General features: G+C 49.5%; 8 protein-coding genes across 8 annotated transcripts; 6 read left to right on the forward strand and 2 right to left on the reverse strand.

Annotated features, from left to right (window-relative positions):
- Positions 1–214: 214 nt before the first annotated feature.
- Positions 215–3254, forward strand: P170DRAFT_451196 (uncharacterized protein; the record flags this gene model as incomplete). Its single annotated transcript, XM_024851173.1, has 7 exons — positions 215–308; positions 373–953; positions 1064–1208; positions 1269–1502; positions 1622–1747; positions 1812–1895; positions 1948–3254. The coding sequence occupies 7 exons, from the start codon at positions 215–217 to the stop codon at positions 3252–3254; spliced, it is 2571 nt and encodes an 856-aa protein (XP_024698399.1).
- Positions 3255–4035: 781 nt separating this feature from the next.
- Positions 4036–7574, forward strand: P170DRAFT_459610 (pumilio-family RNA binding repeat protein; the record flags this gene model as incomplete). The annotated part of the gene is made up of 7 exons (XM_024851880.1): positions 4036–4161; positions 4248–4358; positions 4407–5561; positions 5651–6277; positions 6336–6615; positions 6668–6758; positions 6869–7574. 7 exons carry the CDS (start codon positions 4036–4038, stop codon positions 7083–7085), a joined length of 2607 nt encoding a protein of 868 aa, XP_024698400.1. The 3' UTR covers positions 7086–7574.
- P170DRAFT_418765 (DUF5572 domain-containing protein) lies at positions 7529–8546 on the reverse strand. The gene is made up of 2 exons (XM_024847237.1): positions 8145–8546; positions 7529–8066 (listed from the first exon to the last, which is right to left on the reverse strand). Exons 1-2 carry the CDS (start codon positions 8408–8410, stop codon positions 7718–7720), a joined length of 615 nt encoding a protein of 204 aa, XP_024698401.1. The 5' UTR covers positions 8411–8546; the 3' UTR covers positions 7529–7717.
- Positions 8547–8747: 201 nt separating this feature from the next.
- Positions 8748–10617, reverse strand: P170DRAFT_394401 (TFIIH/NER complex subunit SSL1). The gene is made up of 3 exons (XM_024846059.1): positions 10143–10617; positions 9681–10016; positions 8748–9606 (listed from the first exon to the last, which is right to left on the reverse strand). The coding sequence occupies exons 1-3, from the start codon at positions 10370–10372 to the stop codon at positions 8817–8819; spliced, it is 1356 nt and encodes a 451-aa protein (XP_024698402.1). The 5' UTR covers positions 10373–10617; the 3' UTR covers positions 8748–8816.
- On the forward strand, positions 10492–14481 carry P170DRAFT_71614 (M1 family metallopeptidase). The gene is made up of 12 exons (XM_024855347.1): positions 10492–10891; positions 10948–11117; positions 11198–11622; positions 11691–11912; positions 11967–12084; positions 12144–12260; positions 12320–12361; positions 12423–12614; positions 12677–12747; positions 12805–13247; positions 13313–13525; positions 13579–14481. Exons 1-12 carry the CDS (start codon positions 10611–10613, stop codon positions 14171–14173), a joined length of 2889 nt encoding a protein of 962 aa, XP_024698403.1. The 5' UTR covers positions 10492–10610; the 3' UTR covers positions 14174–14481.
- Positions 14482–15152: 671 nt separating this feature from the next.
- On the forward strand, positions 15153–16463 carry P170DRAFT_485932 (Rab family GTPase YPT1; the record flags this gene model as incomplete). Its single annotated transcript, XM_024853926.1, has 4 exons — positions 15153–15290; positions 15370–15417; positions 15473–15700; positions 15795–16463. Coding segments are annotated over 4 exons (609 nt in total), but the record flags the coding sequence as incomplete, so codon positions are not given.
- A 482-nt stretch (positions 16464–16945) lies between these two features.
- Positions 16946–18566, forward strand: pmp47 (putative peroxisomal membrane protein Pmp47). The gene is made up of 3 exons (XM_024850341.1): positions 16946–17449; positions 17514–18247; positions 18306–18566. Exons 1-3 carry the CDS (start codon positions 17325–17327, stop codon positions 18419–18421), a joined length of 975 nt encoding a protein of 324 aa, XP_024698405.1. The 5' UTR covers positions 16946–17324; the 3' UTR covers positions 18422–18566.
- A 748-nt stretch (positions 18567–19314) lies between these two features.
- P170DRAFT_71795 (WD repeat protein) lies at positions 19315–23276 on the forward strand. The gene is made up of 2 exons (XM_024855348.1): positions 19315–19493; positions 19581–23276. Exon 2 carries the CDS (start codon positions 19648–19650, stop codon positions 23056–23058), a length of 3411 nt encoding a protein of 1136 aa, XP_024698406.1. The 5' UTR covers positions 19315–19493; positions 19581–19647; the 3' UTR covers positions 23059–23276.
- Positions 23277–23296: the final 20 nt, after the last annotated feature.

Consider the following 23296-nt stretch of genomic DNA (forward strand, 5'->3'; position numbering starts at 1 on the left):
TCCTTCAGTCAACATTAACATCATCTACGAAGAACTGTTCCGAGAAATTCAGATGGTAGACCAGGATAAATTCGGCCGTGCTGACTATTGAAAGAGTCCTCCCCTCAACATGGAATCCTCATTAGTATACCTCTTCTTACTTCCTATGATAGCTTCGATTTTTGAATTGACCGCAAGTATTCCCGAAGCCAGGTTGGGCTTCATAGACCGTTGGATGCTTAGCAAAGCCTTGCCTGGCCAAAACGCCCCCGAAATTTTGTATTCCGAGGATTGGCAAGTCCTCGGACCTTTTCGTTGTGGCACACGAGGTTAGTGGTGCACCTGCAGTTCTCCCACCGTACTCCTCTGTATACTCATGACGTATATCCTCAGAGTCCGTTTGGGGCGCAGACCCGCTCGAAATCCAGGGTGGATTCTCCACGTTGCCTTTCAATACTAGTGCGGCCTTCGACAGTGCTCTTGCTCCCAATGGCACTGCTAAATGGGGGCTGCTTACAGCTAACACATCGGGCTCTTCCTCGGAACGAGCAAAAACTAAGCTAGTAGTGACATTCCCCGACATAGACTGGGACCATCTTGCCTCCGTCTACGGATGGCCTGGGTTGCAATATCAGGCCTGGGCGCGCGGTCACTTGAGATTGAACAGTGGAAGCAATCAGAACATTGCGATCTTTACGGATGGGCTACTAGAGATCTCCATCAATGGTCAACGATATTTTGGTGGCGATTTGTATAGTTATCACAAAATTCCGCTTATACTGAGTCTGCCGCCAGGCGATAATGTGATAGAACTGCGCTTAGTTCGTGATGTTCGGGCTTTAGGTGGTATAGGAGAACCCATGATCGAGGTCGCAATGGAAGCACAAATACGCCATGATTTTCTTACAGTGGACGAGCAAAGTCTGATCATACCAGAAATGACCGATGGGACACTTGCGAGCTCATGGGCATCAGTGAATGTGCAAAACAATGTCCCTGATCCAATCGAGGTACTGTCCATCGAGTCTTCCGACGTTAGTTCAAGGAACCTCCAATCGTGTGAAACATGGTAACCCCTGGATAGGCCGATCAACTGCAAATTACCATGGGAAAGCCATTGTATCTATCTTCATACCAAACCAGACCTCTTATATTCCAGATTCGTGCCGGAACTATTCCGACTAATGAGGTCTCTGTCGAAATATGCTTTAATGTGCGCAAAGGAGGCGGTCAGATCAGATGTACTCGACCATTCAGGGTTAAATTTACCCAAAGGCGCTCGTCAGAAGCTCAACGAATCACTTACCTTCATCCCGCGAACATTGTTTCATATGCTATATTGCGCCCCCCGCCAGAACACCTTTGCCACGGGCACGAATCCCTTCCGGTCATACTGGGACTCCATGGCGCAGGGCTCGAAGCTGACAGTATGCAAGTACGTCAAATGCTGGACGACGCGTACGGGGTTTGTGCATGGATGCTGTTCCCGAGTGGTGTTACCTCGTGGAGTGGTGACGACTGGCGTGAGTTCACTGCTCTCACCCCCCCCCCCCCCATCCTTTTGAGCTGAAGTCTTGGGGACTTCGATAATAAACCCACGGGCTCGTTGAACATGAAATAAAGTGATCACTGATTCTTTCAGATGAATGGGGCTCGTCTGATATCAAGGCTGCCATAGACGCAGTCCCACAGTGGATAAGAAACCTCCACTGGGAAGGGCCAAACTTATCACATGCCAATTGGGTAGTCACCGGTCATTCAAACGGAGGTCTGGGCCCTTCTGAAAGTCTTCAATGAAGTTGAATATTTCGTTCGCTAACTAATGTATACAGGCCAAGGGGCGTGGCACCTTGCCACTCATTACCCGGATAATGTCATTGCCCTGGCACCCGTGTCGGGGTATTCATCGATAGAGAGTATGTTTTCTGATGACTGGAGTCAAAATCGACTGTGATGCTGATAAAGTAGATTACGTGCCCTATACTATGTGGCAGGAATCTGAACCGTTACTCTTCTCTGTTCTCCAAAGGTCACGCTCCAGTTATAGGCATGAATTGTTGTTGAGTAACATCGCTGGTATTCCTGTCTTACAACAGCATGGTGCAATAGATGACAATGTACCTGTATATCATTCGCGCCTCATGCATCAACTACTAGGGCAAGAGCATTGGCCATCCGAATACGAGGAATTAGCCGGAAAAAACCATTGGTATGAAGGGGTGATGACAACCCCGGCCCTCTTGAGATTCTATGATGAACACACTCATGCCGAATCCAACCCAATGATTCCGTCGTCATTCAAAGTGACCATACCGTCCTCTGGGTATATATCGTCCAAGGGTGGCATTACTGTCGATCAACTCCGATCTCCTGACGTGAACGGCCACATAGAAGTCACACGGGACACTGATAAGGGAGTATGGTATCTCGAGACCCGGAACATTCATCGTTTTCACATTTCAGGCAACGTTGATCGCATAGAGTTGCCTACGTCTTTGGTACTCGATGGTGCGAACCATGACCTCGAGGTCAACGCGGGCCGATACAAGAATGCTTCGTTTTTCAGGGACGCACGAGGGAAGTGGAAATTGTCCCAGGACCAAACTTGGAAGAGCCTGGCGCAAAGATACGGTCGCCAACGTGGTGCAATGGATGCTATCTTATACTCGGAAGGGCCATTCACAATCGGCTCGTGCTCGCCTGGGATTGGGCATATAGCACTTCAAGTCAGCCGCAACCTCTTGCAATATTTTGGTGCAGATTCATTCTTAAGAAATCCATGCAACGGGAATGTGTCCCGTGCAATCCCCAAAGACCGAAAGTGGCTAGATGGCAATGTCTTGACTCTTGCATTAGGAAATGACCTACCGCACGCAGAGCTCAAGGGATTCCCAATCACTGTGGGGGAGGGCAAATTAGTTTTATCGAAGAGGGCGCTTGTTAATCTTGGTCCTGAACAGCACGATGTGTTTGGAGGAGACCAGAATTGCGTTGACTTTCGCTATGAATTCGAAGCTGGCATGGGTGCGCTCTTCCTTCGTCCGCTAGAGAACGAACGCCTCGAACTTGTGGTATGGGGAGCGGACATAACAGGCCTGGAACAAGCTGCACGCCTTGTCCCCTCACTGACTGGAGTAGGCCAACCTGATTTTATTATCCTAAGTGATACTTGCCGCTGGAAAGGACATGCTGGAGTATATGCTGCCGGGCATTTCGATAAATTCTGGCAAGTATCCTCGGGTTCCTTTATAAGTGCTGACCCTCAGCCGCACTGAAAATAACCCGAAACAAATAAATCGAATGTCTTGAGTTTGGCTTTCTATAGTGTACTAATACCGTAGATTTGCTTGGAAAACTCGAATGATGCCCCCCACCAAGTAGAAAGAAAGGGTTCGGAGGTACTGAAGATGCCCACGGACTTGAGGGCCTTCGGGTTCATTCCCAACGCCGGTTTTCTATCCCCAACTGTTATAGAGGTTTTCATTTTTCTTTCTTTACTTCCTTCTTTTTTTGGTACAGAAATGCAATTTCAGTGTGTAAGCTCCCCCTCACCCCAGAAACGATTGACAAGAATTTTCTCCTTGCCGGCTGCCAACCAAGTGTTCCTTCCCTTTTTTATCTCTCTCTCTCTCTCTTTCTCTCCCTCTTTTACCTCAACTTCACCCTGCATCTACCTCTTCCCCTCCTCTTTCTTCCCTTCCTCTGCAATCATTTGAATTTCTCCATTGCTACTTCCCAGTCGTCTTGTTTCCAACTTCCGGAACCTATCTTTCTAAGACTCAATTTCTTTGAATGTTCAAACTTCCGATATCTTCTCTAGATACGGCTTATCCATCTGGAGACTCTCTCTGCCCTGAAATAAAGCCTATCTCTTCACCTGTTATCGCATTTTAATTGCCTTTTCGTCAGTTCATGATCAAACGTGACTAAACTTTCATTCTGGGAAGTGTGACGGTCTCAACAGCAACGAGGGTTCGACTTTCTCCCGCCAACCGTTTTTCTTGCATTACCCCCTTGGCTTCAATCAAGGCAAAATCTGGTATCAGACAGGACGAAATGTCCTTTTCATCTAAAGGATCTCCTAATGCAAGCCGCAAGAACACCGGAGTAGTACCTCTGAACGATGGAAGCATTGAGGACAGCATCGACGAAAGAAGCTTATCATGTGGCGGCGAAGGATCGGTGAGTTGATACAGCAGGAGTTTACGATATCTGTGAATATTGGAGCCGGGGCTGACTCGGTTCTTGTAATATTCGATTTTAAGCAGGGTAAAAAGAATATAGCCAGCTCCGGCGGTCACCTTGAACCCTTATTGTCCTCTAAATTAGGGAACTTCCTGCCCGTGGCTGGTGAAACTGGTGATAACCCATCAAATAAGGTCAGATCTTTCCATATCCCATTGTTTCCGAATATCTCACAATCCTAGAAGCAGAAGCTCGACCATTTGAATACCAACACATTATCCGAGGCTTCTGAAATGGAGAAGCTACTTGCCAAACTCTCTCCCAGGCCTCAATCAACAGGTGTCCAATCATTAGTTGATCTGGGAGCCCTCGCCAAGCTATCCGAGCAGCAAAGTTCCTCTGACGGGGCAAAGCGCGTTTTGACAGGCAATAGCGAAATCCCGGACAACTATATGGATGCCGCCAAGTTGGTTAGCATCCCCAGCACGTCCGCATCCAAGCCATTCGATATTTCTGCTTTGATAGACACGGCTAAACCAGATATTGCACAGACAGGTGCCTCAGAAGTGTATCGCTTGAAGCAAGAGTTGCTTGCTGCTAACTCAAAAATCGCCTTGCAGGAACAGGAGCTGGCTCAAACACGAGTAATCAAACATACTTTGGATCAAGCTCTTGGCCCTCCTTCTGAAGGGGACTTCAATGGCCGTGAAGTGACTGAGCAGACAATAAGCCACTTACAGAATGCTTTCAATGCTACCAACCCTTCTTTTAATCAACTTCATGATGGATGGAATGGACAAGAAGACTCTCAGTCAGATATCTCGGATGCACTTTCCGCTGGAGCATACAACAGAGCCCGAGGTTTCTGGATCTCGCCCACGCAACACTCGTTCAGCATGAGTACCAATGCCTCAAATCCTGATAAGCCCTACGCCGAGGCCTTACCAATTCCTTGTAGCCCATTTGGTCAGGATTCAAGCAGACTATGGAGCACATCAATCCAGGCCCCTAGCATTCCTGGGCGCGCTTCCCTTGGATCCCAGCGAGTGTTCTCCGGCTCATCCGAACCCAATATTTTCGACACAAGATTTCCCGGGGAGCAAGCTCGATATTTGCAGGGACCCGGTTTCGGATCACGCAGACCTGTCACCCAATCCAGTCGTGGTGGTTCTTGCTTCCCAGCACAGAACTCTCCCTGGGGTACATTCACTTCTGGCTCTCCGAGCATTCCTACCTCTAGGTCACCACCTGGCCGACAGGGAAACAATTACCAACAAGTCGGTCTTTATCCAGTTCCTTCGTATAACCAACAATCGGTTGGGACTCCGCTTTCTCCAACAGCGGCTGAATTCACTTCGGCAACCAACTCCACCATTGTACCGTGGGCATCCTCGCCGGTGAGTCTTAGTAAAACCTATTCCTATTACTCTTTCACCTTTTTTTTTTTTTTTTTTTTTTTTTTTCAATGAGGACTTAGGCTTTTTAGGACGGAGGGAATCCCACCCAAACATATGTTTCGCCTCTGGAACCCCTTAACTATCGACGACTTCTGGACAAAAATGTTTCCTGTGACTGGAGATATATCGTGGATAAGATCGTTTGCAACAATGATCAGCAAGCCTCTATCTTTCTTCAGCAGAAACTCAAAGTTGGAACAGTTGACCAAAAGTACGAAATTATAGAAGCCATCGTACACCAGGCTTACCCCCTCATGATCAATCGCTTTGGCAACTTTCTCGTTCAACGATGCTTCGAACATGGGACCCCGGAGCAAATAATAGCCATTGCCAATGCGATCAAAGGCAATACTTTAAGTCTTAGCATGGATCCATTTGGATGCCATGTTATCCAAAAGGCGTTTGATTGCGTACCTGAGGAGCCCAAGGCCATGATGGTCCATGAGCTTTTGCGCAGAATCCCTGAAACAGTAATACACCGATATGCCTGTCATGTCTGGCAGAAGCTCTTTGAGTTACGTTGGAGTGGCGAGCCTCCCCAGATCATGGTCAAAGTCAATGACGCGCTACGTGGGATGTGGCATGAAGTCGCTCTCGGAGAGACCGGTAGTCTTGTGGTTCAGAACATTTTTGAAAATTGTGTAGAGGATGAGAAGGTATAGTGACCGGCAACATGTTTAACTTTCCTGAATAATTAGACTAACATGTGAAAAGCGCCCGGCAATTGAAGAGGTACTAGCAAAAATCGACATGCTTGCTCATGGGCAGTTCGGCAACTGGTGCATTCAGCACATATGTGAACATGGTGCCCCTCATGACAAGAATCGTGCCGTCGAGCATATTGTCCTCTGGGCAGTTGATTACAGCATGGACCAATTCGCATCAAAAATAGTAGAGAAATGCCTAAAGATCGGGGGTTCTGAGTTTTTGGATCGTTATCTTGCCAGAGTATGCACAGGACGCACCGATCGGCCGAGAATGCCTTTGATTGATAGTAGGTTTGAAAACCCCGATCCCTTTTTGCCCGGGATATTAAGATGCTGCAGTTGCCGGTGATCAGTATGGTAATTACCTCATCCAATGGATCTTAATGAATGCTGCACCTCATCAGCGTGAGCTGGTAGCAAGTCATATAAGGTATCTCAAAGTGTTTTTTCTTGATTCTTCCTTTCCTCATATCAAAGGGGAGATGCTTCTGGACAACCCCCTTTCTCAATTCCATGCATAGTTTCTAAACAAGGACACAGGAAGCACATGGTTTCGCTCCGTGGATCAAAGTTTGGCTCACGCGTGGCCATGTTATGCTGCAACCCATCTCATACAACACGCCCCGGACCAGGTGCTGGCATACAGATAGGCCGCTTCAACAACTTTGGCGATGAACGCTTCCAGGTGTCAGGACAACACGGAGCACGCTTTGGTCGCGGAAATCAATGGAACCCTGGCTATCCACCCTTTCGCTAGGGAAACCGGTCGAGAGAGATTTCTGCTTGATATGGAAGGATACGCTAAAAAGAATTAGACTCTGGATCCTGGGTAAGCGGTTGTTCGATCCCGGTACGGCGTTGATAGTATGGTTTTCGCTCTATTTCTCCCGAAATCTTCGAACAAGAGCATCGTCTTTCGCTATATCTATGTCATGGATACTTTTGAGCCTTATCTTTGGCAATCAAGACTGGAGGAGTATGAAGGTGTTAAAATGTGCGTTGGTGAGTGAAGGGAAAGAGCTGTCAGTGGGTTTCTTTTGTCGACTCATTGATTAACGGGCAATTCGTTTTTCATTAAAATGGTCAAAATCTTACGGAAGTACAACCAGAAGTACAAGTGTGGGTTGTTTGCGCAGAAGCTTTGGTTTACAGAGAGAGCACTACGTGTTGCGAGTCTACCTATCGATGGCCATCTTTTACGTCCCATTTCTGATCAATTCCTAACCCTGTTGACTATTATTCCCATAAAAGTACGGAATTCACAGTATTTACGAAACTTCCCTGAACCTGTAAGAGAAGAACGGACTCGCTCCATAACCTTTCCGCTCACGTTCCCAAGGACACGGCCGCCACGAGTGATTTAAACCTCGCATCGATGCCCAAACTTCTTCAACCTTGTACTGGGCGCATATCGTGTGTTTCACCACTCTCATTTTCCCACGGCTTGCGTCTCTTTGGCTTGGTACTCGGGGTATCATGACCCATTAAGACCGTGTCCGGAATTTGTTGGATGCCAGGGACCGGTTTACCGGAGGTGATGAGATCCACTATATGTGCAAACGAGGACGGATATGACGGCTCCTGCTGTGCGGGTGCGGGTATTTGCTTTGAGGGAGAATGGGTTTGCTCAGACACGGTCTTGAACCCATCCGAACCCGGGGATGTTGTTAAAGGCGATGACACTCGTAGCCAAGCCTTATAATCTAGGAAGTTCAGTGGCTCTGCAAGCCTCTCTTTTCTGGGCAAAGAGGGCGCGGGAGGAATCAGCACTGTAAGCCTGAACACCAGTTGGCTCGCGTGGAAAAGAAAAGCCTACCTTGAGTAGTAAAAGCATTTTGCCCGTAGGACTAGGTCATCGTCACGCATGAGTTCCGTTTCAGTCACGGGGACATTGGGGTGACCGAGTATCACCGATAGACCTTGAGAAAATTCGGGATCATCACTGAACGGATACGACCCCAGTCTCTCAAATTGCTCCACCATCGAGGGTTGGAATTTCGACACCGTGTCCTCGTGCGCCGGAGCGCCGCCTGGCGGCTGACCCAACGGAGATTCAGATTGTGAAAGCGGCTGAGATTCCATAGAGGAAATCCAAGGACACCAATCCAGATTGCGGACACGATAACCTAAAGGGCGGGCAGGCGAGGTGATAATGCTGGGAAGTGTCGGAGTTCGAGATGGCAGAGAAATAAACTCCTAGCCGAGGCCCCGAGTCGACTGACGTATGTGGGGAACGAGATCAACGTGCGGGGGGGGGGGGGGGGGGGGGGGGGTTTGTGGCGCGTCGAGATCGAGTTGTTTATGAAGAACGTTCTTTCTACCTACCATAACTAGGCGGAATGCAAGCCGGTGCCTTTGCTGCATAATAATATTTGACATCTCGTCATTCTTCGCATGTACCATTCATTCTATGAAGGCCGGAACACCCTGCGCGCATCCCTCGTGTGTATGAGAGGACTTTCAATGTAGGCTTAGAGATTACGCCTTGCTATGCTGAGGTATCCATTGTATCTAGACTAGACTCTCCTCGGGCTGAATGAACCGTCCGGCTTTGACATCCTGGACAATTATGCACAACCTCATGGGCAAAGAGGTCGCAGTCGATGCAGAAATGATTCCTACACACAGTGCATTCGTAGCGACTGCTTATGCTCATACCCTTGTTCTGACTCTCCGCTACTTGTAGTTGTTCCTCGGAAGGCACAGGAGGGAACGGTATGCCGCAAGCAAAGCATACAGAACTGAGCGAAGCTCGGTGCCATGGAACTTCGACCCAGTTTATTAGAGGGAAGAGATGATGATATGATCGAGCCAGATGGGTTGAAAGAATTAAAGTAAGGCCGCACGAAGGGCACTCGGCGGGGAGGCCGCATACCTTGCTGTTGCATCGTGAGCACAAATATCCTCCACAAGAAGGCCTCGAGTGGCAGGCACAGAGAGAAGGATATGTTTCGACAGTACGAGACGGAAACCCCATCATGAGGAGCGAGCTTGTGGACTGCTTTTGGGAATATGTTGCCGGCGGCGTGGTAACATCCATCATCAGCTCCCGGAAGTGCTGCTCATCGAGCGCAACACCATACGTGGAGTCATCGCCACCATTGGTTCTCACACAGAGTTCGCGGCAGATGGCAACTTGCGCGGCTAGACCGACAATACCGACACGTATATTATCGTTGGCGAGGGTTGATGCTGTTTCATGAATATCGCCGGGGTCGGAGGAAAGGAGGGAGCCGAATATAAGGAGAATCTCGCGAGTGCCATGACTGGGAGTGTGACTTTGAGAACACAATCAAAGCATTAGCTTCCAGTGGACGTTAATTTCTGACGCGCATTAAGAGGAGGGACGTACAATAGAGCACCGCGAGCCATTTCCAGTCCATTTTGAATGCTGGGAAGACCTTTCGGGTCCTGATCTCTCAGAGCTTGTATCGAGCTGATGTGCTCCGTAGGATTTCCACTCATGTCACTTATGCGAGTTGCAAGACCGTCGCGCAGACCGAGGACGGCAAGTTGTGAGATAGGGTTTTGTTCAAAGAACTCCTTTACAAATTCTTGCGCGTACCGAAGGGTAAGAAGATATCGAGTCGGCCGAAGATCCTTTTCCGTCATTGACTGCGATAGGTCGAGGATCAGCACCAGGTGACGGATGATGCCCCGTTGTAGCGGCGTTGTGTCCCTCAAGAGCCTGCGAGCAAGAGCGAAAGGAGAAAGAAAAAGAATTCAGCCTCGTTGATTCCGTGGACAGACAGTCAAGTCGTCTGGCACCGCTAGAGAGGTATCGGGGCCACCGAGTCTCCGCCGCAGAGCTTACCTCTTCCTTTTTCCAGCTTCCAGAAGCCCCTCGACAGTCGAGCTGATGGTGCCGTCTGCGCTCTCCACCAAGGATTCCCACGTCCTGGACACCTCCCATTCCGCGCCTCCACGCTGTTTCTTTCTCTTTGGGCGAGGTGCAAGCGCCGCATCCCCTCGCGATCCTTGCAGGTTGCCATCGTCTTCGTCCTCGGAAATCTCCCCGATATACTCTTCGTCGGAATCTGCCATGACGGGGTCGTAGCTCTGAGAGGGGGAGGGTGTGGTGAACTGGGGTCTGGAGACCAAGAAAAAGGAACAAGGGCAGGGAAAAGGGCCGAGGTGGTCCAAGCTCCCTTCCGCTCTGGCCGGCTCGTCGTCCTGTCCGGCTGTCCGGCTGTTGGTCTCTCTGTCGCGCGTTCAAGAATCACGTCTCCATCGGCCTGTGCTATCCGAGAGTAACCGTCGAGCACCCTTGAGTACCAAACCAATGTGGGGGAGACGGTGCGTCACGTCAACCAAGCGTCCGGGTGTGACTGCTCAGCCATTACTATTATTGCCCCGTTCCCTCCGCCGCCCCTCCTCCCCCTCCGCTGCAGCTTTCTTTTCGCGTGCCTCCCACTTTCCCCGCCGCTCGCCTCTTCCCTCCTCGTCGCGTGCTCGCCCATCCCGCTTGATCAACCCTTTCGCTATCCCATCCCCCTTCGCGAGACATTGTTCTTCGGAAATACGTGCAATGGCGGGCAAAGACAGAGAGATTCTCCCCGACGTGTGAGTGGTCCCGGCCGCCTCGTTCCTCATATTGTCGCCTGCTGACTGGCCTGCAGGGTGGCTCCCGTCAATTATCACGTTTCCTTATTTGACCTCGAGCTGGGTGGCTCATGGGCCTACAAGGGAATCGTCAAGATCGATGCTCGAGTCACGAGTCCCACCCGGGATATTGTACTGAACTCCAAAGAGCTCGAGGTTCAGCATGTAGAAGTCTTCGGAAAGGATGGTCTGTGACGCTTGCCATCCATCACCCCTGCCCTGCACTGCATGGAATTACTGACAGCTCGCCGGCCGCTGGCACTGTAGGAGCTAAACTGGCAACGGCATCCGACATCACGTATGACAAAAAGTCGGAACGAGTGACTTTCAAATTCCCGAATGAAGTCGCACCTTCCGACATTGTGCTGTCCATCGCCTTCACAGGCACCATGAACAGCGCCATGGCCGGGTTCTACCGATCTAAGTACAGGCCAGTGGCAGAGCCGGGTGCCGACACCCCAAAGGAAGGCGATTTCCATGTCATGTTAAGCACCCAGTTCGAATCCTGCGATGCCCGCAGGGCCTTTCCTTGTTTCGACGAGCCAAACTTGAAGGCCACCTTTGACTTCGAGATCGAGATTCCCACGGGTCAAACGGCTCTTAGCAACATGCCCGTTGTGTCTGAGAGAGAGGGTAGCAGCCCTAACCTCAAATTTGTTTCGTTTGAAAGGACTCCTGTGATGAGCACTTATGTGAGTTAATGCCGAGAGGCCTCGCCGCCGCCGACGCTAGTACTAACCGCTTGGAAAATTGAAAAAAGCTTCTTGCTTGGGCCGTCGGTGATTTCGAATATGTTGAAGCCATGACGCAACGCCAGTACAAGGGGAAAAGCATCCCCGTTCGTGTCTACACGACGAGAGGTCTCAAAGACCAAGCCCGTTTTGCTTTAGAGTGTGCTCACCGCACTGTGGACTACTTTTCAGAGGTCTTCGAGATAGAGTACCCTTTGCCTAAGGCGGATCTACTTGCCGTGCATGAATTCGTATGTGGCTCTACTGCATCTGTTATTCGATGAATACTTACCTACCTTGCCTAGGCCATGGGTGCCATGGAGAACTGGGGACTGGTAACGTATCGCACTACTGCCGTCCTTTTCGACGAGGGAAAATCTGATACGCGGTATAAAAATCGCATTGCTTACGTTGTAGCACACGGTTAGTCCTGTCCACCAAGGCAGATCATTTCTGGCGTCTTCTAACCGTTAGTGCATCAGAGCTGGCTCACCAGTGGTTCGGTAATCTGGTAACAATGGATTGGTGGAATGAGTTATGGCTGAACGAGGGCTTTGCCACATGGGTCGGTTGGCTGGCTGTTGATCACTTTTACCCTGGTAACGCCCAGCATCCCTTGAGGCTTGCAGTCGCTCCATATAACTAACCACATGGACAGAATGGAATATATGGTCACAGTTTGTCGTACGAAATTCCCGAGGTAACATTGACATATCCTTATGAGACACTGATTGTTACGCAGGCTGAAGGTGTACAACAAGCATTCCAACTCGACTCGCTGCGAGCCTCTCACCCAATTGAGGTTCCCGTGAAGAATGCCCTCGAGGTTGATCAGATTTTTGATCATATTAGCTACCTCAAAGGAAGTTCCGTGATTAGAATGCTGAGTGACCATCTTGGTCGGGAGACATTCCTGCGAGGAGTGGCCATGTATCTCAAGGCCCATGCATACGGCAAGTCAATGACATGAGAATGAATAACAAAGGTATATTTACTAACAGGGTCTAATCTGTAGGCAACGCGACCACCAATGATCTTTGGTCGGCCCTCAGCAAAGCTTCCAATCAGGATGTCAATAGCTTCATGGTACGTTCAACATCGCTGTTACGGTAGTGTTGTTGTCTTTTTAACAACATTGTGAAGGACCCATGGATTAGGAAAATCGGGTTCCCGGTCGTTACCGTCGCGGAAGAACCTGGACAGATAAGCATTCGCCAGGGTCGCTTCCTTTCTACGGGAGACGCGAAACCGGAGGAGGACGAGACAACGTGGTGGATTCCACTAGGAATCAAGTCGGGCTCAAAACTGGAGGATGTAAACTCTCAGGCTCTGACCTCCAAAGCGGCCACCGTTCAGGATGTTGGACAGGATTCGTTCTACAAAATTAACAAGGATCTCTCGGGCTTTTTCAGAACCAACTACCCGGCAGATCGACTATCAAAGCTGGGTCAATCTCTGGACCTGTTGAGTACCGAAGACAAGATCGGTCTGATTGGCGATGCTGCTGCCCTTGCTACATCTGGAGAGGGCACAACTGCAGCTTTATTGGCCCTTTTGGAAGGCTTCAAGGCGGAAACAAATTACCTGTTCGCCCCCTTCACCCCAGGTCCTACTTGCAATGCATCAAGATTGAGACTGACAAATTCTGTAGGGTTTGGTCTCAAATCTCCTCATCACTCGCCAATTTGCGCTCCGTCTTTTCTCAGAACGAATCGGTGGCCAGGGGACTGAAGAGGTTTACCCTCCAATTGGCATCTCCCGCTGCTGAACGGGTTGGGTGGGAGTTTGAACCAAATGAGGACTATCTCACTGTTCAGCTCCGAAAGCTTCTAATTGGGATGGCTGGGGTTGCGGGCGATGAAAGGTACGTCAAGCCGCTCACCCATAGACTTTCTGGCGACTGACGCTGTAATTTAGAATCATCGCGGAGGCTAAACGACGATTCCAACTCTGGGCTAAAGGTGAAGACAAGAGCGCCATCCACACCAACTTGCGCTCAGCAATCTTCGGCATTGCGATATCGGAAGGAGGTCGAGATGAGTACATGTCTGTCAAAGAAGAATATCTCCGGACCGATTCCGTGGATGGCAAAGAAATCTGTCTGGCAGCACTTGGGCGGACCACCAGTGCGGACCTGGTCGAAGACTATCTGAACTTTGTATTTTCCGACAAGGTGGCCATCCAGGATGTACACAACGGCGCTGTTTCCCTGGCAGCAAACTCCAAGGCCCGGCATCTCCTATGGCAATACATGAGAAACAACTGGGAAATGGTCGAGTCTCAATTGTCAGCCAACAATGTTGTGTTCGAGCGCTTTGTGCGGATGGGGCTGTCGAAGTTTGCGGACCACCAAGTTGGAACCGATATCGCTTCGTTCTTCCAGAAACAGGATACGAGTGCCTATGATCGTGCGTTGGTGATCGTTTCGGATAGCATCCGCACGAATGCGCGCTACAAAGAGAGGGATGAAGCACTGATTCTGGAATGGCTTCAGACCCATAAATACGAGTAGGGCTGCCCCTTGATGCGTCGGAGCAGGTAGGCCACATGAACGGAAGAACTTGAACCTCGATGTTGCCTGGGCAGTGACACCGATACTATACTATCTTACTCCCTAGACCCTACCTAGAGATATGTAGGATTGTTGAACCGGTGAGAATTCCGCGGGTCAGCCTTAAATCGGCTGGCCCCCAAATTCCATCATCATCTGCCTTCCCTTGTAGAGGAGCGTATTATTATTGAAAGATTCTCGTCAGCAGCCCATGTGATCCACTCCCAACGTCACGACACCGCCAGTTGATATCCTATCTCGTGGAGGGGCAGCGGTCAAGGAAAGTATCATCTGGTCCCTTCAGGAGACTTATGACGGCCTGGTCAATTGCCGAGAAATCGTGGTTCTCGAGGGAGAGGAAGGAACGACGTAATTACCTCGTACTGGCAAACGGCACTAGGCTCGATCAGGGGTGCCAACGTGAAACGGTCCCAGGCGTGACCAACCCCCGGGGGCCTGACTAAGAAGTGCTGGAACCTGCACGCTGGGCTCGCCTGCTCTCCTGCACTCAGCAACGCATCCGCCATTTCAAGACACCAGCCAAATTCCATCGAACTAGACACGTCCAGCCTCCACTTACATCAGACCCTCTCTCAACTCCATCTCATCCCGGCGAGCGCCCTCCACCCGTACTGATCCTCGCTTCCGGCTACCTCTGCCGCTGGACCTCCTGAAGTGCCTTGCAGTCGCCAACAGATTCGCATCCCTACTCCGACCATCATGAATCCCGAGTGGTAAGTCGTCTTTCTGCTAGCCGGCCTCTACGTCCGCCCCTCCCCCTCCGAAAGCCTGCCTGGGATCTCTTCCTGCGGAGAATGCGCCCTTTTCAGTATCCTCGGGAGTTTTGTTTGCTGATTTTATCGGTTGATCAGAGTACACCCCGGCCGTCCATCTCTTCGGCGGAAGACAACCCTATCCCGCTGCCGTGATTTGGCTCCCTGACCAGATATGCAGATACGACTATCTCTTCAAGCTCCTGCTTATCGGAGACTCCGGTGTTGGAAAGTCTTGCTTGCTGCTCCGATTTGCCGACGACACCTACACAGAAAGCTATATCTCTACCATCGGTGTCGATTTCGTACGTCTTCCCTCTTCTCCTTTCCTCCTGCTTCTCTATGCTAGACCGGGCCATGTTGGTATTGACCATCCCATGACAGAAAATTCGAACGATCGAACTTGATGGCAAGACCGTGAAACTTCAGATTGTAGGGAACCCACTGCCGGAAGGGGTGTCTACTCGATGACTGACGGATAGTCTAGTGGGATACTGCCGGTCAAGAGCGGTTCCGAACCATTACGTCGTCCTACTACCGTGGTGCCCACGGAATTTGCGTCGTATACGACGTGACCGACATGGACTCCTTCAACAACGTAAAACAGTGGCTTCAGGAAATTGACCGCTACGCCACCGAAGGTGTCAATAAACTTCTTGTGGGCAACAAGAGCGATATGGAAGACAAGAAGGTGGTTGAATACACTGTGGCAAAGGTACGTTGTTGGCTTCTTCCTGCCTTCGCGCCTTGGATATCAGGTGCTTTTTCCAATGGAAATGGCAAAGGGCTGACCTGGGATGTCATTGCAGGAGTTTGCCGATAGTCTAGGAATTCCATTCCTGGAGACCTCCGCCAAGAACGCCTCAAATGTCGAACAGGCTTTTTTGACAATGGCAAGGCAGATTAAGGAACGCATGGGTACTGCCACTGTCAACAACAAACCTACCGTGCAGGTTGGTCAAGGCCAGGGTGTTCAATCTGGATCTGGAGGTGGTTGCTGCTAAATTCCCGGTACCCTCAGCTACGTAATAGTGCAATGCATCGAAAGAGTGTGAACGCACTGCCTGGGGAAATTGGCTTGTCTGCTCGCTCCCTTTGGTCGGACTGCATTGTATGAAACCTGATATGGCAGGGCTGGTATCTATGACTTGCTTCACATCTGAGACGACGATCGGGGAACAAGCACGAGCGTTTCACCATGCTTAGACGGCTTGTCAATTTTGTTTTAATATCGCTTACAACCGTGGTGCCTGTCTCGTTTTCCCATTTCCTTTCTCTCTTTTTCTTGTCCGCCTCTTCTACCACTGGTTTCTTAATTTCCTTTTCTGTGTTGCGCTTCAATATCTTGCCTCCTTTCCTCCCATTTTTTTATTATCAAGTTTTCGCCGATAATATTGTTTTTTGCTAGTATATCTTAGCTGGTGGGACTCCTTGCGTATACTTCACTCGGGTTGAGTAATGGAGGAAAACCATGGCTATCGGCGAACGCGTTTATCTGGTGATATAGTACCGGCTCATGAATTTCACTTCGGTTTCATCTGTGCCTTTTCAATGAGTTCCACAAACAAAAATGCCCCGGACAGACATTGAATTTATATATGTGACATGGTTACGTGGGTATCGAAGAAATGGAAAGGATGAGATGCCCTTTGTTGTTAGATCACTCACATGATTGACTATCACATGGAAATACCGTTACATCAAGGGATCCATATCTACCGGTAAGGTAAGGTACATACCTACCTTCTTGGCTCATGGATACCTGCAATACATGTCAATTACTGTATTGTACCGCGTATGTATGTACATACGTGCGCCCGGGTAACTTGGACTCTGTCCCATTCCCATGCCGGTAGTATGGAGTAGGTATCTTGAACTCACTTCTGATTCAGTGGAAGTTGGCTTGAAGTCAGCATATTTGCCTGCTACGGAACCGCTGCATTGGCCCCCCTCGCCAAGTGCCGGTTGGGAAACAATGGACCTAATCTAACTTAAAACGCGCCGAAGTTTTGGGTCCTTACCTACCTACCTACCTACCTACCTACCTTAGTATACATCAGCCGAGGCAAAGGTTTCGGTAAACGTCATGAAAATCATCGCCCGCCTGCCAAAGCCGAATCATTCTCGCACCCCGAATGCCCACTCCCCTTTCATCTCTTCTTCACCTACTACAGTATTTTCCTGATTTAATGGAAAGTGCTTGAACCCAGAACACGCTCTTTTCAAACCTCTGGCGTTTGCGCATTCTGACGCCCTTCGACAACTTCAGAACAATCATCCCCGGCATACATAGACGACAGTTCGTCAGGACTTCTTGAATATTCATTCTCCATTTCATAATGTCTCAGTCTAAGATTGAAAGCCCCAAAAAGGTGGTTGTAGCATCGGCTGCAGCGCAACAAAGTGATAATATAGCACATGCACTTGCTGGTGCTGGTGGGGGTATTCTGTCTATGATACTGACGTGCGTCCTCTACCCCCCAATCCCTCTGGTCAACGGAACACTACTGACAGCTATCATCTTGCAGATACCCTTTGATCACGCTTTCAACCCGAGCGCAAGTGGAATCTAAGCGGGCTCACTCTACGACTGCCGATGCCATTCGCCGCATTGTCCAACGGGAGGGTGTTAGTGGGCTTTACTCTGGTCTTGAATCTGCCCTATTTGGTATAAGTGTTACCAACTTCGTATACTACTACTGGTATGAATGGACGCGTTCGGCCTTTGAGAAGGCCGCCGTAAAGAGTGGTCGTGCCGCCAAAAAGCTCACCACGGTCGAATCCATGATCGCAGGAGCGATTGCAGGAAGTGCAACGGTCCTACTCACGAACCCAATCTGGGTAGTGAACACACGAATGACGGCTCGCAAGTCTGATTCAGATGAGGCCGCGTTGCCTGGTGGCCACCCCAAAAAATCACAGACATCTACCATTGCCACCTTGATAAGCTTGCTGCGGCAAGAGGGCCCGAAGGCTCTTTTTGCCGGTGTCCTTCCGGCACTTGTACTGGTCATAAATCCAATCCTACAGTACACCATTTTTGAGCAGTTGAAAAACATGGTGGAGCGGCGAAGGCGCATGACACCAAAGGACGCATTCTACCTCGGCGCCCTTGGCAAAATTCTGGCCACTTCTTTGACCTATCCCTACATTACAGTGAAAAGTCGAATGCATGTCGCCAGCAAGGATGGTCCGAAGGAAAGTCTGAATGGAAGCGTCAAGAGAATCATCAAGGAGGAAGGATACATGGGATTGTACAAGGGTGGGTAGAACTCGACTCTCCGACTTGAGACCCGGACTGACACACGAGAGTTTCGCAGGTATTGGACCAAAAGTGACCCAGAGTGCCATCACTGCGGCATTCTTATTTGCGTTCAAAGATGTTCTCTACGACGCTATGGTATCTGTCCGGAAGAGAGGCAAGGTTTCTAGGTAGACACACGTCACCTTCAAGTTCCCCGGTCTATTATGACAAGGAATGATTGTTTTTCAGGCTTGATTCTTGTCGTTTGTATATTTCAGAGGGGATTGTCCATACTTGATTGAGATGTAGAATCTAGTTGCGAAAAGAGAAGTGTTCCTATTCAGGAGTAGTTCTTCCTAGGGTAGGTAGTTAAGTACCTGGTACCAACTATGTACGGAGTATTGTAATATACTACCTACCTTGTACATTCCTGGTATGTAAGGTAGGTACCTATGTATCACATTAGATATGCTGTGCATGGAGTGGCACCCATCATATTATTACCTTACCTTACCTTACCTTACTTTATCTTACGGTCAACTAATTACAGAATGAAAAAAGCTCACATAAGCGCACGGGCAGCATCCAACCGCCTACTACTTTAGGCTATAAGTACCTGACGCAATGGTGCCCCCATCACGTCTAGAAGATCGCGCTTCACGCGTTGTGGTTGCCAAGCAACTTGCATACTGAGTCCTCACATTCACCTTCACCTTCACCTTCACCTTCATCTTCTACTCGCCCAAAGTCTGAAAGGCCCCTTTCAAGGATACACAAGCTAATCATCACCGCATCTGACTACACCTGTCAAGTCACATCTGAATTCTTTGTGAGTTAAACCGGACAGCCGTTCAAGATGTCAACCTAACAGAAATGTGTGATAAGGATTGTGACTTGTGGCGCCTTTCTCTTACTTATACCCTATCACCGCCCTCTTATGGAGGCGAAGTACTAATATAACCCGCACAAAATAACCCTGATAAACTGTGCTCTCAGAGGAATGCTATGATCGCATTGAATGTGTCATCTTAGCAACAATTTCAAGATCAACCGCAATTCAGATTCCTACCCTCTCGAAATGGCGCCGATCCTCGTTACTTTATTCTCAAGGTCTTTTCTATGATTCTGACCCAGTTCATTCTGGTGTAAGCATCTCCCCGCTTTGACCCCATCTGGGACTTGCCAGTAAATCGATTAGACCCAGGTGTAACGTCAGGTTGTGGGAACAATTCAGCAACAGGCATTTTCTCTTTGAGTCTGTTATGTATGTTGCTTTCATTACTTCTTCTTATTCCTTTTTTTTTTTTTTTTTTTTTTTTTTTTGCAGTGCTAACGTGCAGGCCTTTCTCAGATTTTCATGACATTCGATCCCTGTGGTCAAAATAAGCCTACTCTCATGTTCAGTACTCAGTCCCCATATGCCAACAAGCATGTCCCAACAACATTCAAATATGAGGAGCCGAAGCTTTGGCTTCGGGCCTTCCCCTAACTTTGGGCAAGTGGAATCGGAAAATACCTCAATAATTGAGGAGGCCAGGAATCTACTGTCTCAATTCATGAAACACTCGTCCCATAAGACCCAAGAACCTCAGAAAGACGACAGTGGTGGCTCAGAAGGTCGTGCGATTTCGCATAATATTTCAGGTTCTTTGGAAAAGGAAGATCCTGATTCTACCAATCCATGGCCGATGGCATGCGCGAATTCCGAGAGCTTCACGCTCGAGAGAAAACCAAGAAAACAAAACAACTTGGCTCAACAATCGCCCTCTGATGAGTTCTCCAAATACACGACTTATCGTCCTGAACGCCAACAGATCCTTACGTACCAAGAATCCTCGAAGGAAAGCTTGAAGCCTAGCCATGAGCGCGCAACTGCTTTACCTAGAAGTGGCCGAAAACGTTCGTTCTCACCAAAGCAGCCTGCCACATTGGATTTGGAAATGGACCAAAATAAATACCAAATAACAGGAACGCGCCGCTCCGGTCGATCTAAATCTGGACCTACCAACTACTATGAGCCAGTATGTCTATTTAATCTTGATTCCGATGAAGATTCAGAACCTAGTCAAACCCCGCCGTCGATGGAAACCCTACCATCCCGGGCCCATGACAAAGATATCAAGCCCCCACCTCACACACAGCAGTCCGCAATCTTTTCGTCACAAGGGCTGCGAATCATGAAATTGCGCTTCAAAACGGTGGCTGAACTAAAGGACTTGGAACATGCATGCTACTCCCCAGAATTGAACCCTGCGAATTATGCTCGAAGAATTATTAAGGGCCCCGAGGCTGTTCTTCACGTTGACTTTGGTGACGATGAAATGATGGCTGTGTTAGAGCTGCTATCACTCCACGGCTTGCAATGGACTGCAAACCCAGAGATTTCGCTTGCCGATCAAGTTATACAAGCGTTATCAAGTTGCACCGTGTCTGATGAAATTACACTGAAATTATCGTGGATATACAAGCTTTCCCACGTACTTGCTAGCCAGGGAGTACACGGCGACAGCACATCAATTTTGAAACTATTACAGTCCCCGGGCGAGCGGGACATTGTACACGTCCAACGCCTAATGGCAAAGGTTCTAGGGCAAAGAGAACGAAACAACGGTGGTCAACATCAGATCGAGGAAATCCATCAATTGGCCGCCTATCTGCAATGTGCTTCGAAATTATACCGGCGCCATCATAGGGACATTGATACATTTATCAAGGATGCTAAGAAGGGAAATCTACCGTCGATTCCTTGCGTCGTCAAGGCGATCGTCTCTCAGACTCAACTTCCGCCGGGCGGCAGACCTCGGTGCTTTCAAAAGTTTGGCCAGTTATTGCAAAACAGAGAATTGGGATGCAACGTGAACAGAAAAATCAACTCTGATGTCGCAAGCAACTTCAAACTCTGCAAAAAATGGAAAGGAGCTTCAAATGACGTAGTAGTGATGGCTTGGTCACCCGACGGAACGAGGTTTGCAGCCGGTGCCACGGCGCAATGCGATGAACACAACATGGAGTATAATAGAGGAAACAATCTTCTCCTTGGGGACCTGACTCGAAATTGCCTGGAAGAACTACCTGACCATTGCATTCCACGACCAGAAAGAAGTGGTGTCAACAGGGCAGTGAATGACACTCGGCTCTTCATGAGCGTCACGGCAGTACAATGGTTCGATGACTTTCTGTTCACAGGAAGTTATGATAACACGGTTAAGCTCTGGGATTTTGCGGGTGGGAAAGCATCATGTTGCAAAACCCTCCGGCATGACGCCAAGGTGCAAGTCATGGCCCGTTCGGCCCTTGAACACAATGTGCTAGCAACGGGAACACATGCCATTGGATTGTGGAACATCGGGGAGTCTACATACACTCCTCTTGAACCATTCAAACACCGGCATAGGAAGGATATTGAACTGGTGCCAACATCCTTGGCGTGGGGAACTGTTCCCTCCACAAAGAATATACTGCTTGCCGGCTTTGCTGAAAAGCATGATGAAATACCGCAAAATGGTCTTCTTGCAGCCTGGCATATTGGGGAAGCGGAGGCGATCCCTTTGCCATTTTTACCCAACTCACAAAACATCTTCGACATCAAGTGGCATCCCACTTCGGGGGCTTTCGTCACCGGGAGCTCCACAGGGCTAAAAAACATCGGGTCCGTCGTCCGTCACTACGAGCCTCTCAAATCGAGAAGGGGTATTTACGAGTTTGACTGTCCCGCACTGGATATTAACGACGTTACGTTTTGCCCTGTCAACTCCAATTATGTGACAGCCAGCTGTACCGATGGGAATACATATGTTTGGGATTATCGCAAAAACAATGACGTTGTCCTCAAGCTCCCACATGGTGGGCCTCTCAATCAAACCGACGAGACCCTTACTAGAGAACAGGCAGATGTTGGCGTGAGGGTGGCATTGTGGGGAAATGGAATCGACCAATTTTATACCGGAGCATCCGACGGTGTCCTCAAGAGGTGGAACGTCCTGAAGTCATCGGAGGATGCACTTGTTGAGGATACGGCTTGCCTAGAGGAAGAAATAATGAGCGCAACCATTTCAGACGACAAATCAAACCTTTTGGTCGGAGATGCTGCTGGCGGCATCCACGTGTTATCGTCGGGGCCCTTTTTCAATACCGACGAACGGTCATTCACATTCGAGCGCGCTACTCAATTACCCTGTGAAGATTACGAGCCGGAGCCCGAGTCGGGCCTTAGAGCTGGGCGCGGTTTGTTGTCGTCTGGTCAGCTTTCCTTGCACCCCGTGTATGGAGTTGGACAAGGCCCTCACTACACGGGCCCTTTTGCCGCCTGGGCTCGACCGGAAGGGACACCCGACGAAAGGGTTGCGCAGACCCCGCTCAGAACGGAACTCCAGATTCGTCAACTTGACGGGATCCCGCTAGAACGCCGGAGCGGACTGGACGAGCAATCTCGAAGGGACGTTGGGGCCCAAATTCAACTCGCCCGAATCCGAAATCTAAGACAAGGCGAGAACAAGAGAAAGAGGGTCGAGCCAGCAAGCCCCATGACCTCCCTAGGCGATAATGTTATTGATCTATGTAGCGATGGCGAAGGCCAACCTCGCTCTCTGACGCTGATGCCTGGTAAACCCAAGCGACGAGCAAAGGCACGGAGTCGCGAGCCTCTAATTGTGAACATGGAAGGCGGAGTTATTGACCTGACCGGGGACACCGATAGCGAGGAGCTTGCAGACGCCTCGCCGGGACTTGGGCTCGACCGTGTTAAGGAGCTAGAGGAGGCGCTCGATGAAGATTTTTGGTGGCCACCAAGTCACTCTATCGACCCAAATATCCAGGATGGCAGTGCATAGGGCTAGGGTGGGTTTGGACGCTGTGTACATATGCCGTAGTGAACTACACATAGTTTATTAGTAGCTATTTACTCGTGATTCCCCAGCACTAGAGATGACTGACTCATCAACTCCGAACCGTGGCTTGGCTTGGACGACCGTCACGTGGACAAGCACTGCCACGGTGGCTGCCTAGTCTAACCGGTTCCATCCTGTTTGTTACTTTACCAGCTTTACATACGGAGGTAGGTAAGGTACC

Source organism: Aspergillus steynii, assembly GCF_002849105.1.
Source record: "Aspergillus steynii IBT 23096 chromosome Unknown P170scaffold_11, whole genome shotgun sequence".
NCBI lineage: Eukaryota > Fungi > Ascomycota > Eurotiomycetes > Eurotiales > Aspergillaceae > Aspergillus > Aspergillus steynii.

What these genes read in the sequence shown, in the direction of transcription:
- P170DRAFT_71795 (XM_024855348.1), top strand. Translation starts at nt 19,648, where the DNA reads ATGCCAACAAGCATGTCCCAACAACATTCAAATATGAGGAGCCGAAGC.
- P170DRAFT_71614 (XM_024855347.1), top strand. Translation starts at nt 10,611, where the DNA reads ATGTGGGGGAGACGGTGCGTCACGTCAACCAAGCGTCCGGGTGTGACT. An exon ending in TGCTTACGTTGTAGCACACG is followed by an intron (nt 12,085 to 12,143) that starts GTTAGTCCTGTC and finishes TTAGTGCATCAG; the next exon opens with AGCTGGCTCACCAGTGGTTC. An exon ending in TGTCGTACGAAATTCCCGAG is followed by an intron (nt 12,362 to 12,422) that starts GTAACATTGACA and finishes GTGTACAACAAG; the next exon opens with CATTCCAACTCGACTCGCTG.
- P170DRAFT_418765 (XM_024847237.1), bottom strand. Translation starts at nt 8,410, where the DNA reads ATGGAATCTCAGCCGCTTTCACAATCTGAATCTCCGTTGGGTCAGCCG. An exon ending in AAATGCTTTTACTACTCAAG is followed by an intron (nt 8,067 to 8,144) that starts GTAGGCTTTTCT and finishes CTCTTTGCCCAG; the next exon opens with AAAAGAGAGGCTTGCAGAGC.
- pmp47 (XM_024850341.1), top strand. Translation starts at nt 17,325, where the DNA reads ATGTCTCAGTCTAAGATTGAAAGCCCCAAAAAGGTGGTTGTAGCATCG. An exon ending in ATTCTGTCTATGATACTGAC is followed by an intron (nt 17,450 to 17,513) that starts GTGCGTCCTCTA and finishes ATCATCTTGCAG; the next exon opens with ATACCCTTTGATCACGCTTT. An exon ending in ATACATGGGATTGTACAAGG is followed by an intron (nt 18,248 to 18,305) that starts GTGGGTAGAACT and finishes AGAGTTTCGCAG; the next exon opens with GTATTGGACCAAAAGTGACC.
- P170DRAFT_394401 (XM_024846059.1), bottom strand. Translation starts at nt 10,372, where the DNA reads ATGGCAGATTCCGACGAAGAGTATATCGGGGAGATTTCCGAGGACGAA. An exon ending in GAAGCTGGAAAAAGGAAGAG is followed by an intron (nt 10,017 to 10,142) that starts GTAAGCTCTGCG and finishes TCTTGCTCGCAG; the next exon opens with GCTCTTGAGGGACACAACGC. An exon ending in ATGGCTCGCGGTGCTCTATT is followed by an intron (nt 9,607 to 9,680) that starts GTACGTCCCTCC and finishes GTGTTCTCAAAG; the next exon opens with TCACACTCCCAGTCATGGCA.